This window comes from Triturus cristatus, chromosome 7, assembly GCF_964204655.1.
Source record: "Triturus cristatus chromosome 7, aTriCri1.1, whole genome shotgun sequence".
In the NCBI taxonomy this organism is placed as follows: Eukaryota; Metazoa; Chordata; class Amphibia; order Caudata; family Salamandridae; genus Triturus; species Triturus cristatus.
Genome location: NC_140590.1, coordinates 942,809,310 through 942,824,425, shown reverse-complemented (window position 1 = coordinate 942,824,425; position 15,116 = coordinate 942,809,310). Strand labels below are relative to the sequence as shown.

Here is a 15,116-nt window from a genome sequence, read left to right as displayed (position 1 = left end):
TGATATTTGGAACATTGTTCTTCTCTGAGAATTGATTATATTCACATAATGTGAACCTGCTTTTGTTATCCGGGTATTTGCATGATTGCAATTTCACCATGATGTATTGGGTGTTTTCTTTTTTTAATTATTGCATATGTTATCTCCAAGCCCCGTGTCCTCTTTGAAAAGCCTTATTTATGATTTATTTTGAATAAAATTCATGCTCTCTTTTTGATATTTTTTGTACTTTTCAATTTAGAAACAATATACAACAAAAGGGTATTTAACAAATGAATGGCAGAGATGTTACTAGTAAGGATTTGAGTAATGTAGGCCATATTTTGGTAGCCGTTCTCATTGATTTTCACTATTGTTAACAGTTTTCATTAGATTTTGCTTTCCTGCCTTCTCACAACTTGACCCCTTATTCACTTCGATTGTAGATATGTCATCACCAGACCCTCTCCATTTGTCATCCCATGACTATGCCTTCAATTAAACACTTCTCAAAGATATTCTCTTTTGAGACAAAGTCTTTATGAAAACACGTGTCTGTGCTAAAGTATTGAACATCTAGGGGCATGCAAAATTCCTGTAAATTTCTTCTGTGAAATTACGTGAAATGTTGGTACATTTAGGCAAAATTATGCCTTATTATGTGAAATGTTACTCCATCATTTCGAGCTAGATTTTTGTGCGAAATTTGCTCTCACATGAATTCCTGAGGCAAAGACACATTTTGCGCTATAAAGTTAAAGCAAAAAAAAAAAAAAGCAGAACTAGGAACAATAGATTCTAATGTCCCGTACAGTCACAGTGAATGTCTACTGCGAATGCCTCATTTGTGTTAAATATTTACTGCAAATTGTGTGTATTTATCTGAAGTGGTGTAATGGCATGAGTTCATCAATTTTGAGTGACAAGTATAATGTGAAGTGAACCGGCATTGTTGCTATGACGTGGCATATATAGTCGCCTCAGCACCACAAAGGGTGGCAGGAGGTACAGACTGTGTGACTGTTTTCCATTATCGTACACATTGCACAAAGGATGTGCAGATTGCTCCTCGCATGAAATATGTGCAGGATTAAATGATTACAATAAGTGCAAATCCACCCTAATCCCACATGTGCATTGTAAACATTTAAAGGAGCACAAACCATGGTTTACAACCACAATTTATGGTCAATATAAATTGCTGCTGATAGTAAATGCTGATATTACTTAGCTCATTACTACTCTCTGTAATGACCTCAGAAGGATAAAAGGTCAGCCTTTTCTAAGAGAGACCCAAAGGGTAAAACATTGACATCAAACTCCACACTCTACCTTCACAGTTGTTTGTGATGTTGTAATCATTTACTGATTTTCTTAGATTCTGCGGTTTATAATTTTTGCAGGGAGCAAACAAAATTGGCTAAGGGGTTAGATTACTTTTGTCTGTGTGATGCACTGTGAAATTGTGTGAAGAACAAAAGACATCTTTCGTGTTGTAACTGCTTCAAACGTCATTTTACATGGCTTCCCAGAGATGGCTAATGACAAGTGGACTTTATGGGTAAAGGAAGCAGTAAACATACGTTTATGACCAAATGTAATTTTCTTTACAATTGCCGTGAATCCACAAGGGGATTCCTGAAGAACATAAATGGTTTTACGAGTGTGCACATCTGTCATAAGTGCAGTGAATTCAGTGAGGTAAATACAACTCATGAGGATGGAGAAGGACATTCCAGGTGTGGTTTGTCTTGGAAGTTTAGGAATACCCTCAAACATGCAGGATATTGGGCATCCTCTAGGCGCATCCGACACTGAAAATGGTCAGCGTTATTCCCCTGCCTATGGCTTGAGTAACTCCCCTTCCAGGATGGGAAGGGGAGCAGTGTACTCCCACTGCGAACTGTTTCTCAATTGAGAAAACCTATTCCCGGTGAGAAAAAACCCACAGTGGATTTACACAGGGTATTCCATTCCCCTGTGCAGACTTTTCCACTATAGAAAACTCTGTACATGCTCTGTGGGAAGAGTCGTGTGTAGGATCCTGTGGGAAGAGTCGTGTGACATGTTTAATAATATGCTTGTAAACCTTCGACTCACTCAACTTGTGAGGTGTGCTTGTGGAAATATTGGTGAATATCAAAAAGTAAGAAAACTACACTACGGATATATCTCTACAGGTGCAGATGTACTATTGTTTTCGTGGGTGGGGGCCCTGTGGCTCCAACAGATCTGGTTCCATGTACTTAAGGTCAATTCTGTTATACATAAATGATTCACTTGCATTTATTGACAAGTGTTATTTGTTCTGTTTTTTTTCTTCAGAATTTGCTGTCATCCACAATGGAATTATTACAAACTATAAGGACCTTAAGAAATTTCTGGTATGTTCATTATTTGTGAAAATTGTCTATATCACTCATATTGCATTAGATAACTCGTATTTGCACACCTCCTGAATCATTGCCCTGGCCACTCATGTTCCATAGTATGAGAAATGTTTATGTGCTTAACTACTAAATAACGGCCAGTATCAGTCATGTTGCATGACAAGTGACACCCATGTTGATTAATAATGAATAACTGCTCACTGCGCTCATATTGCCTGATGTGAGCAAGTCCTGTCATGTGCATACCTAATGAGCTGCCCACAAATCACAAATTGCATAATATGTGAATCTTCTTGTAGCGTGTAGCTGAAAATAAAACTGTTATTCGGGACTGTGCCTTTACAACAATGTTTCACATTCTCTTCCAAAGGCCATCTTTGGCATGCAAGAAGAAACATTTTATCTAACGTTTTGCAAAAAACATTCCAGGAGCTGAAAGGCTATGAATTTGAATCTGAAACTGATACGGAAGTAATTCCAAAGCTGATAAAGTATTTGTACGACAACAGAGAGAGCGGGGACATCAGCTTTTCAACCTTGGTGGAGAGAGTCATCCAGCAACTTGTAAGTATCGATTATTTTCTTATTAAAGAAATTAAGGAAAACTGCATTTTGAGCTCCTGTGTGATATTTAAAGTTAAAAAAAGGGCATTTGAACTCGTGAAAGTCAATTAACATTCCTAATTATACAGTATGCACTGTTACGGATTGGTGGACTTGGAATTTCTCTAAAGGGTTTCTCCTTGGCACCTACAACTGCCTCAGATCCCCAGGCAAAGGCGTAGCTATCAATGGGACAGCAACAACAGGAGAATAAATGTACACATATGTCGAATACTTTACTTTCAAAAGGATATATATAAATATAGTGCATCCAGTGATCGGAAGGCCGGCGGCCATTAGTTGCGGTGCGATTTAGAGCCGGAAGTGACGATAAGCGGTTGGCTCCTAGAGGTTCAGAGCACTGAGTTGAAACAGCTGCTTTTGGGATGTTCCATAACATACCTAACTGATCGACTAATTTTTCCTTATCTTATCTTCTTAGGTTAAAGTTAAATCCCCTGTCACAATAACAGCTGTGTCTGTATACTCTCCTTATGCCTTTTGCAATAACCAAATCCGAGTAGTGGCCAAGCTCTTCTACAACTTTACAGGCGGTCGAACATAATGTTGAACAAATCCTCACCCACCAATCTAAACGTGAATGTACATCTACAAATTAAGATTTACACATTTATATAGTGTTGAAGGGCCCCCAAGGATTAACTTCATAGAAACATTTATTTATTTGAATTTATGTATTTTTCAATACATATTTCAGATTAGCATTTTCTCACCAATTTGGTCATTTGTAAAGTACTGTCGGCTGAAACTTGAAACTTTCATACACTGAATGTGTGTTTATGAAGACAGAAATTGAGCTTGCTGTCTTTAAAGGAGCTTTGCTTCAGCCAGGCAGTTAACCTCTCAAACAACACTCTCATTATGAACCCTCGGTGCTGTGTGTTCCAAGTGGGAGCTGAGTTTCGAAATCCTGTCTAATAAATATCCTTGGCTCTGTAGCTTGGAGCCAAGGCCAGTAGCAGTTGTTCACCAATGCCCTTTAAGTGGTCACAAGCAGGAGCCTGGGACTTTTGGTGCATTCAGAAAGTCTAAGGGCCGTATTAAATAATTAAAAATAAAAACACTTACCTGGATGCGGCCGGCTGGTGCCTTTCCTCTGTCCTCATCCTGGCTTCTATAGAAGCCGGAAGCACCCAGGCTTCCCTGCAGCGTTGTGATGGGTCCAGGCATTGTGTTTCAGTGCTCAGTCAGCGAATAGGACCCTGGGCATGTGCTCCACCCACGCTGTAATGCAGCCTGGGTGTAGAACATTCAAAGTGCACATGAATGTTTTGCCGGCTCAATAGGGCCAGCCAAACATTCATGCACTTAGGAATGTGCCACCACTCCTCCCCCAGCCTCAGCGCCAGGAAGGTGAGTTTTTCAGGAGGTGTGTCACACTGTAACATTTCAATCAGCTATCAGTGTTTTGCTACCACCAGTGTTTATCCAATGGCTATGTCCGTTATAAGGGCACTAGAACAGACTGGGCATAAAGTGGGTATATGGTGTGTTTTTCACTTTTGTGAGATGGGAAGGCTCAGAAAAAGGTGCAAATTCCCAGCATCAATTCCACACATTTTTCTAACGAAAATCATATGAGCTAAACCTTATGGGCATGGTACATTCAGCAGAATGCGTGGTCTAATATATCTGTGTAGAAAAACATTTCTGTGAATCACTATTTATTTGAAAAAATACCGTTTTTAAAAAGGAAATCACATGAAAGTAACATTCTATCTTGACAGTCAACATCATCAACCTATTTACATATCTAATAGTGTTTTTCTATGGCGCCCACTGTTTATTGGCTGCATCAGGGTCTGCTATAAACTCGTTTTATTCGTTTACATGTATTGCTGATATCAGGATTGAATTGAGGCCCACTTTAGTTGGGGAATACCTGTAAGTTACAAACAAAATTGTATTCCTAAATATAAGCATTCTTAGTTTAGCAGCTAGAAAGTTTGAGGCTGTAAATGTCTGCCCTGGTCAACTTCTACACTTTATATGTGCAAAGGGCATGTTTTGAATGAACTGTCAAAATATGTCCCTCTAGCAGAACCAAGCCTTGCTGTAAAGACTGTTCATATGTTAACATCAAGCACATGGAGTTCTCAGCTAGTTTGACCTTCTCATATATTAGATGGTCTTTTGCTTTTCAGGAGGGAGCGTTTGCACTGGTCTTTAAGAGCACCCACTATCCAGGAGAAGCTGTTGCCACTAGGTTAGTGAACTTCAAGATATAATGCAGCCATGGATTCTGGGGTAATGGTGATAAATGGTGTTTTATTGCTTTCTTGTTTCGCTTGATTGATTCTCAAAGTTATTTTCCCACCTACTTTGAACATGCATGTACAAAAGGACTGAATTACTAGTGTAAATTCATCACTATAAAAACATTCACTCCAAAAATATTTCCTTGGGGAAAATAAAAATTAAATGTGCTCATGTAAGTGTACTATAAACTTTCTCCTGCAGAGGGTAACACTGCCGAAATGTTTCTGGTATACATTTGTAGGACTACCTATGGTAATGCAGTACTTGCAAAAATGTACATGTGTACTGCTAAGCATTTTGTATATCGCCAGAAAGTTGGGAATCAACGAGAATCCTCCGTGTAACTCTACACTGACAGGATTTCCGAATTTCACTAAATATTTCCGAATAAGTCATTTAGGGCCATATGTAGGTATCATCACATTTACCGATTCATAAATACCGAATTTTACCGATTCTGTATTTATGAATCGGTAAATGTAATGTAGGTAACCAATCGGTAATTATTACCGATTCGGTAAATATCGGTATTTAAGAATCGGTATTTACCGAATCGGTAATAATGCATCCCTTCCCATTCATTCCTATGGGCCTGGAGGCCCATAGGAAAGAATAGGAAGCCAGTTACCATTACCGATTCGGTAAATACCGAATCGGTCATAGGGGAGGCATTATCATGGGTGGCAGGGCGTCACATTGACACCCTGTTGCAACCCTGATTCGTGCATGTGTGCACATGTGGCGCACATACATGTATGTCTGCCACATTGCACTTTTCAAATAGCACAAAAATGCTTTTTGAAAGGTATTCGTCATTTACCATCAACTAGTAGTTGGTGGTAAATAACGAATCCAGACACCAATGATGCACTCACTTGAGTGCCCCCTACATAGCATTTCTGGATTCGGTATTTACCGAATCGGTATTTTACCGATTTCTTAATTTCCGATTCGGTAAATACCGAATCCAGAAAATCTGCCACCTACATCGCAAATGCCTAAATACCGGTCGATAACGGGATATTTACCGAATTTCGGCCGTTACCGACCGGTATTTGGCTTCCTACATGAGGCCCTTAGTCTCTTTAAATTTACTTTAAAATATTATATATGATTTTAAATGTGTTTGTTTTACTAGGAGAGGGAGCCCTCTGCTGATTGGAATACGCAGTAAATACAAGCTCTCCACTGAACATGTGCCCATACTCTACAGGACATGTAAGTTGTGCTTATTGATTTGTGTTAATGATTTAGATTCAAGTTCAGATCTTTGATGGTCACTGTTTCTTAAAAAACAAATCTGAATGGAATGAGATTATGTTATTATTATGACTGTTCCTACGTCGGCTGTAAATACAATGTAGATTCAGTTTTTTAGGAGACTGCGTGACTTGAATGCAGACTGGAGCTGCCCCTTTCAGTGTCACCCTTTACTGGATTGCTTTTGTGAGGGAGTTCGGAGATTGCCTAGCCATGGGCAAGGGACATGGAACTCTCCCCGTGTTATGTGTGAATGTTTATTTTATTTGAAAGAATGCAAGTATTCCATAATGGTAGGAACCTCCCTGAAAAGCTCACCCAGACGTATTACTGGAAATCCCTTGCTTACTTTCTCTCGTTCAGTTGTGAAACACTGTTTAATCCCGAAGCAAGTCTTGCCAAACCATAGGCCCTGGAAGCGCGCCCGGTTACCTCATATTTGGCTTCTCAATCGCTGATGAAACTAATACTCTGGAGATTCCACGACTTTCTTTACTTGAATATCATTCCCTGGTTGTCAGATTCAACCTGTTGTCTGTTTCCTTCAAGATAAGGCAGATACTTGTCTCCTCCTTTACAGGGCGTGGACTGTAGGGTGGAGATGGAAAGGCTTGGTGACATCATCACCACTCTTTCCCATTTTGTGATTACTCTGTATTTTTGTGTCCAATCTGGGGGTTTCCCATGCAGCCTCTCTTTACCCATTATTCTTTCTTGTGGCCTCTGACGAACCCCCTAAATGACACCCCTGTGCTGATATGTTAATTGCGCCTGACTCCATGCCTTACCTTCTTGTTGTGATATACATTTCTGGTCCGGACATACCTTTGTAGAGTTTATTTGGCATGTTTCACAATCCTGAAAACATAACTAGTTCACGGTCATCAGCTCTCGCTGGGCACAGTATGTAAAATTCAAGGTATATTTAATCAAAGTAACTCAGATACGTGTGTTTGAGTACCCCAGCCGCAACCCTCTGTCAGAAAGCAGTGTGTGGGGGACATGAAATGCCACTGAAAGTGCAAAAGCAATCCACTGCTATGCCCTGTTGTAGTATCTGTGGGTAATGTGTCACTTTCCAAATCACAATATTTGCAGAGATGGGCACTATGGGAGCCCTCAGAAAAGCAAGAGTTGCCAAATAATATTCATGCCTCACTGCAACTGAAAAGGGGGAGAGGCTTTACAGCAGTCTGGAAGGATGGGACTAACTTTGCATTGATGAACGTCCTGGCAGACTTTATCTATCAACTCTTTGCCTCCCACTTACACTATGTGTCCTGTGCCAACGGTGAAGGCTTTTGAGAAACCTGAAAGGCAGTTATCATAATGTTTATGCCCTCGAGAACTTTCATTAATTCTATCCCTACATGTTCCGTGGGAACAGCACTGGTTTAGAAAACTCATTTTGATCGTTTCGTTGAAAATAACATATAAACTCTGTTTTTCTCTAATGTTCTTTGTGGCATCATGAGTACCATGAGAAGAGTTAAGCAGCAGCAAAAAAAAAAAGTGTGAGAAAATGGCTAGTGAAATCACAAGCTTAAGATATGTGAAAAGTAGGCTTTTATTCCCAGTGAAAACCTTCACTGTGAGCATTCTGATTGGTCTATCCATTAAGTCCGTTTTCTAGTAACATATAATCCCTAGGTTTACTATGCAGATCAGTAATGTCTCAGTTAGTTGAGTAAAAGTCTGACAACGAAGGATGTAAGTATGTTAGTTTTTCTGTTCTTCATGGCTGCTGATGGACATCTCTCATGATCCATATTGGAACATACCAGGGGCCACATTACAGACAGTGTACACTGTCCCACTCTGTGCTGCTGCTAATCCTCAGATGGGCACGCTGCGCGCAGAGTGACAGCGTAACATATCACAGCAAATGTGCTGTTCCCAGTACAGGCATGAACGCATGCCTGCCTGGGAAAAGAGCACTATACAAATGCTGAATGACCCTTTGAAGCTGCAGTCCACTTTTTACTTCCGGCCACGTCCCGGCCTGCAGTTCAAAGAGGTAGAAATCCCCCTGCAGGTGAGATCAGTGAAATAATGCAGTCTCTTCAGGGGGTGCCTAGGATCCTCTGCTACCTCTTACTCCCCCTAGTAAGAGGTACCCTCAGTGGGATCACTAATTGTGTGCCAACTCTTTGTGGTATACAATCAGTTTTCCTCCCGATAGCTGTTGATGCAACTGTAGTACGTCCCAGATACAACAGCAATGTGTTCCCTTAGTTGCATTGGGCCACATCCCATGCAAATGAGGGATGTCCACTTGTAATTTCACTTGTGCAAAGTACGATTATTATTATTCTTGTACAGTGGCGTTCTGGCCATATTCCCCCAATCACCGCGTGACGGGCATATTTTCTTGCCAGAATGTCCAAAAATGTAAGCAGGTGTGCACAAATAAGATTTGGTATCTCCTAGCATGATTTTCTAATGTGAAAGGTCACGAGCGATCAGAGAGCCGCTTCGCGAGTGGATTTCTACTTGAACTGCAGGAAAATCAACTCGAATAGCCGGTGGCACTTGCACACCACATGGTGCTGTTCATGCTTATTTTTCAGTGCTGCTTTCATTGCTCTCACTACCAGCACTACGTTGCGGTGCAACGTACACATTTTCTGCCTCTTGGCAAAACTGCACAGAATCTCGCAGAGTTTTTATGTAACGCCCACCCTTACTTAAGGGTCTTCTGAAAGGCATAGCAACTCATTGATGACAGGTTAAATGTTCTCTACAACATCAGTGTGAAAATGTACTTGTTTATAGCAGGTCTATCGGCACCAGTAAGGTAGTGCATCATCACATCTGAAGAAAAAGGTAGGTACTACTGTGGTCAAAAAAGAACCTCCATGACAATCTGTCTTATTGATTGTCTAAAATATACCAGTGAACAACAAATCTTTGTCTTTGCTCTTATCAATGGCTTCTGAGACAATGCCAAGAAATGCGTACAATGCATCTCACATGCACAATCAAACATATATTGGCATGCATGTTCTGTGTGATTCAAATGCAGACCCGAGCTACCACTGCATGCATTTGTCATATCTAAGCATTATATTATTAATTATGCATCGTATTTGATTGTCAAATTAGCCTTGTCTTGACTTCTTTTTCAACATTTATTTTATCCAGTATCCCAGAGCTCATACACTTTGGACACACAGTGTAGCCTTTCCACAAAATCTACCGCTTTGCAACAATTGGAACATGTTATCATAGGTGGAGTATTGCTCTATACATTCTTATCTGGGCCTGTTGTTTTTGGCTTTGGTTGTTTAGAGCGCAATTTTGAATCTGAGCTCGATTTTTGTAGTGGGAGCTTCATTGATGTCCTTTTTTCTTTTCCCTTAACTAATTTCTATATGCAAATCTATCAAAATTAATTATATTATTATGTACAGCTCAATATAGCTAAATCCAACCTGTAATGACAGTATGGGTATCTTTTCTGCCAAAAATCATAAATTCCTTTTGTGGTGCATTACTGTAGCATGTGTAATTGCAAGATATTTCTGCAGCCTGGGAATGAAATAGGCCATCATGAAGGATATCTGCTTAACTAGCACTTTTTCCTTTGCCCAACAGGCAATAATATTGATATCCGGAATAACTGCAAATCCATAAAAAACAGACGTGACAGCTCCACCTGCCTTTACCCGGTTGGAAATGAAAAAAGTGTGGAATATTTTTTTGCTTCAGATGCAAGGTATTTGATGAAGAAATATATTCTAAATTGTGTTTCAAATGTAAACAAATATGTAAGAAAATGAAATGTGTTAAAATATATAGGGCCTGATTCACAAAGTTAACTAACACTTTTGAGTAGTTTAATACCTTTTGGGCTATTCACAAATTCTGAGTTTAACTTTACTCAAAAAGTGTAACTCACGTCGCCACCAAATTAAAGTGCCTGGGCGCTATTGACTCTTAAGTAATTTGCACTTTTGATTAAGTTTACTTCTTTTCTGCTTGTTTTTGGATATTCACAAAATTCAAGTGTAAATTTAATTCAAAGTGTAACTTACACTCCGATTTGGTGAACCTCCAAAAATTAGGGAACTTACTCAAAAGCGTTAATTACTTCCAAGCCCTTCAGTTAGCGAAGTGTATTTCATCACAAGGACAACCCTTTATCTGCTCACGTGGACCCGGATTAGACCAGAGTCAATCATCCAATACGTTGTTAGTTACAGATGTATGTGATTGTGCATAAGACTTAGCGTCTATAATTGCGGTTCAGGATGCTCGGTCTTATGCACATACGTCTGGGTGTTGTTTTTCATATAAACTTTAGTTAGCGAAGGTATGAATGCTACACTTTTGGGGTAAATTTGCACTTGGATTTTGTGAATGGCCAAGTAGTAAATATACTCAAAGTGTAAATTCTCCCAAAGTGTAAGTTACCTCTCTGAATCAGCCCTAAATTCTTTTGTGTGAATCATTGGGACAGTTGTCATTGTATAAGTTAACAAATTTACTTAGGCTGGCTGTTCAAAAACCATGTAAATATAAATAAAGCTTTCACTTTTTATTTATACAGATGTTTACGTATGAATGCAGACAGAATAAAATCTGTTTCCATGCATGTATCTATTTTTCAAAAGAGAAAAATGGAGAAAGTGCATACTCATTTAGGTGCATCGCCGTTGTATCAATCATGAGTAATTACCAAGCTAATGGCTTTGTATGTTGACTGTACAGTGAGGTAAGAAACAGGATGAGGCTTCTTAATGAAGTTCAGATAAGTGAAGATGTGCACAAGTGATAATACTACAATGATAATGCTTTCACATGAGTGTAATACTTTATGGTATATAGATACCTATTGCTCTAAAACCCTCCAACCATTGAATTGTGAAAGTGAATTGTTCAAATAAAAGTGGAAATGTACTAGCTGTGACATAAAAATAAGGAAAATGTCTGGATTAATATAGACGTATACATCCAAAGAAAAAAAAAACATGCAACTGGGACCCCTAATCACAATCTATTACTACAATTAAGAAAGCCATCACTGTATTTAGGAAATCTATTTTGGGAATCTGTACACAGCATAATATACTTGATAAATCCAGACAGCTGTAATTTCTCGAGGCCAAATGAAGTTGCGTCAGTACTATTGTATTGCAGTATGTTAATTTCGTGTACGTGTCATTAGATTTCATTTACGATTTGGTATATGTGTTGGGTTGTCAATATAATTCATTAGAGAAAAGTGAAGAAAATAAATACATAGAGTAGGCACTCTGTGGTTCTTTATACTAGCTTACTTAGAACTGAGAATCTTTTAACAATTTACTGGCAGATTAATATTAAATATGATGATAATGTATATACATTTTGAATGTATATCGTTTTTCCTTATGTTGAAACTCTTCCTTATAGTTGTTATCTTAATATAGTGTTGCAGTTTTAGAGAAACGAACAGTGTCACTTCACATACAATGTTTTACATGCTATCAAAGCAAACCATGCATGTGTCTTTCATTTTTTCCCCTAGTGCCATTATTGAACACACCAACAAGGTGATTTTCGTGGAGGAGGATGACATTGCATCTGTGGCCGAGGGGAAACTTTGCATCCACCGAATCAAACGTTCAGCTGGAGATGACGCCTCGCGCGCCATCCAGACCCTGCAGATGGAGTTGCAGCAAATCATGAAAGGTGGGCTCCACAGTCCTCAGAGATGACTGCTGAATTGTGATAAGCATTCCTACAGAGTCTTCTCATGGGGAGCAAGTGCACACGTAATGCTTTCTAGAAATATTTATGGCACGATCTTCTAAGCACTGCGTTTAAATGTCCCAGCATCAAATGCTCCCGATTTGCAGAAAAAGTTATAATACTCTGCAGAACACAAAATCCTACTGCAGAAAGCATGCAAAATGAATGAACTGAAATAACAGGAAAGCTAACCACACCAATATCACACACAACTTGCACACAACATACACCTGCGTAAAACAACTTCTTTATGAAAAAAACATTTTACACCTCTAATCCCACATGTCAAACGCTTTTTAATCCTGTTTATGCCACTGCCAAGATCAGATTGTCCTTCTGTCAGGTCTTATCAATGAACGATGGACACCCTGGTAATAGCTATTAATTTAGCTATGTATTTACCCAGGTATTTCTTATGCAGAACCAAAAAATGCCACTTTATGATTGAAGCACATTTGTGCTGGTTAGACTGGGATACCAACACCTGTGCTCCAGTGGTAGCTGGAATAGGCCCCAAATCAGAAATTGATAATTCAGGTATGAGAGGAAGTTGGTGTGTTCCGAGGCTGCGTAACATATATCTCGTCGATTTGCGCTAACCCAAATTCTGCACAATGGAGAAGTGTGGCTCAATGATTGGAGCGGCAGACCCTGATGCAGAGGTCTAGCCCGGGACCAGTGTTCAATTCCCCGCCTCGGCGGGTCTTGGGCTCAAAATTTCCACGGACCTGATAATTCTCGCCTCGGTGCCTATTCCAAAAATGGAGTCCCACTCTGCAACTCTGGGCAATAGCTTGCTTAATCTCCACAACGGCCCCCACAACGCTAAGGATGCCTGGCCTCCACCTTGGGGGTGCCCAGGAGTGGACGCCTCACAGGGAAAGCCAGGATGGGTTCCACAGCGGTATTCGTACAAGCGCCTTGAGACCCTTGCGGGTGAGTAGTGCGCTATACAAGTATCAAATTTACATTTACATTTTACAAATTTACACAATGTGATGCAGTCCTTGTATTTACTCTTTAGGCTCTATGACCCAGGGTGCATAATTATATATGCTAATTAGTATTGCAGCACTATTGAAAAATGACGTTTATGTAACAGAACATGCTGGTGTGTAGGTCATTTAAATGGTAGCACTGTGACTGCGACTGTGAATTATGATTTCTTTTTCCACAATAGTTTTATTATTTTATTTGCTATAAAAACTATTTCTATATTTAAATCTATTTTTTGGTATTTTACACATTTTGATGTCAATTTTTGACATTGTGCCAATTTTCTACTATCATTTTTAGAAAATAGCGTGTTTTATATATATAGATAGATAGATAGATACATACATACATAGATAGATAGATAGATAGATAGATGTAAAAGGCATGCACCATGCTCGAGAAATATTGTTCTGGTACTACCTTCGTATTGTGCACAGGTCATGTTCCAGTGTGGCTATAAGTGAGGTTTGCGAAAGCCCTACAATTATTGGTTGGTGTCCTGTCTGCCCAGCACAGAGTTCTTGGTTTAAGGCGCAAAATTTGATACTCTGGCAAAAAGCAAGAAAATATAGACTATATATTCTATAGAAAATATAGAATGAATATAGCAAGGAAGCAACCAATGACTTTCCTTTCCATTCAGTGTGGGTGATCTATTTCCTGAAGAGGTTGTTTTACTGCACTATAGAAGAGGGGCTTAGCATTGCATTGTGCTTTGATGCACTCCCTTATGCGAATCTTAACTAAATTTTCAAAAACACAGTCTTAAATGGTCAAAAAGCTACCATTCATTCCTTTGAGAATGTTCTAGAATCCAGCTGCACTTTTCCCAAGGCAGGTGTCTTGACCACTATAAAATCAGTCTTGCCTCAACCTTCTCTCCACTTCTTGAAAGGCAGATTGGCCGGGAAAACATGTCCTCCCCCACCCCCATGCATACCAATCGTAAATTGTATGTGCTATCTATGAAGCTCCCTATCTCCCAGCTTGTACTCTAGAACACTTCAGCACTAATAAAACTGGGCAGCTCTGTTTATAAAATATCAATCAGCCTCTCGGCTTCAAACTGACTGACCCTCAGAACATCTTATCTAAGTTCACAATAGATCATATACCAAGCTGATCCTGCTATGATTTCACATCTAATATTATACATTTTTTCTTATATCATGCACACTGCTTCTTACAAAATACTGTTAACTCTTTGTTGTCCTGAATCTTGGTGCAGCTATATTGTTCCAGGTTAACTAACAAATCTACCCTGCTTCTACACACTTAAGCCACTTCCAGGCACCATCACTTGACTGAATATTAGACTGATATTAGACACATTGTTATGTTTATGTTCATTTCAATGTGTTTACATTTGATGTTATCAATGTAAAAGGCAGAAGTAAAATGACTTGTTTGTGGATCACACTGAATAACTTCAGTGTGGTTACCTATTTTCAACTTTTAAGTCTATAATATATCTAATATGCAGAAAAGCTGAAGCAATAAACAACTGACATTTAAATACTTAATAGGAAACTTCAGTGCTTTTATGCAGAAAGAAATCTTTGAACAACCAGAATCCGTGTTCAATACTATGAGAGGAAGAGTAAATTTTGAAAACAACACAGGTACTGTTTCCTTATGTCTTTTACTAATGTGCATGAACAAAATGTTAAATATTTCTTTGCTTTGGATGTTTGTCCCTCTTCCCTTTCCTCCTCTTCCCTCTCTCCTTGTTATACACTACTTGATGTAAATTCTAAATCATCTTCAGTGGCCAATTGCTTTGTAGCTAGGCATGTGCTATGTAAGCCAACTAAATACATATATTCATATTTGGAAGTTTAAAAATATAGTTTCAGTTGGGAATAATATTAT

General features: G+C 39.1%; 1 protein-coding gene across 2 annotated transcripts in view; it reads left to right on the top strand.

The window, feature by feature from the left end:
• Positions 1 to 15,116, top strand: part of GFPT2 (glutamine--fructose-6-phosphate transaminase 2) — a 74,835-nt gene that overhangs the window by 31,613 nt on the left and 28,106 nt on the right. Inside the window, exons 5-12 of one of the 2 annotated variants that reach the window (XM_085617930.1) lie at positions 2,305 to 2,363; positions 2,799 to 2,933; positions 5,138 to 5,199; positions 6,391 to 6,470; positions 9,657 to 9,743; positions 10,110 to 10,230; positions 12,025 to 12,188; positions 14,771 to 14,866. In XM_085617930.1, the coding sequence (XP_085474056.1) occupies positions 2,305 to 2,363; positions 2,799 to 2,933; positions 5,138 to 5,199; positions 6,391 to 6,470; positions 9,657 to 9,743; positions 10,110 to 10,230; positions 12,025 to 12,188; positions 14,771 to 14,866 (804 nt within the window). The remainder of the gene's footprint in view (positions 1 to 2,304; positions 2,364 to 2,798; positions 2,934 to 5,137; positions 5,200 to 6,390; positions 6,471 to 9,656; positions 9,744 to 10,109; positions 10,231 to 12,024; positions 12,189 to 14,770; positions 14,867 to 15,116) is intronic. The other variant, XM_085617931.1, reaches the window with a different exon arrangement.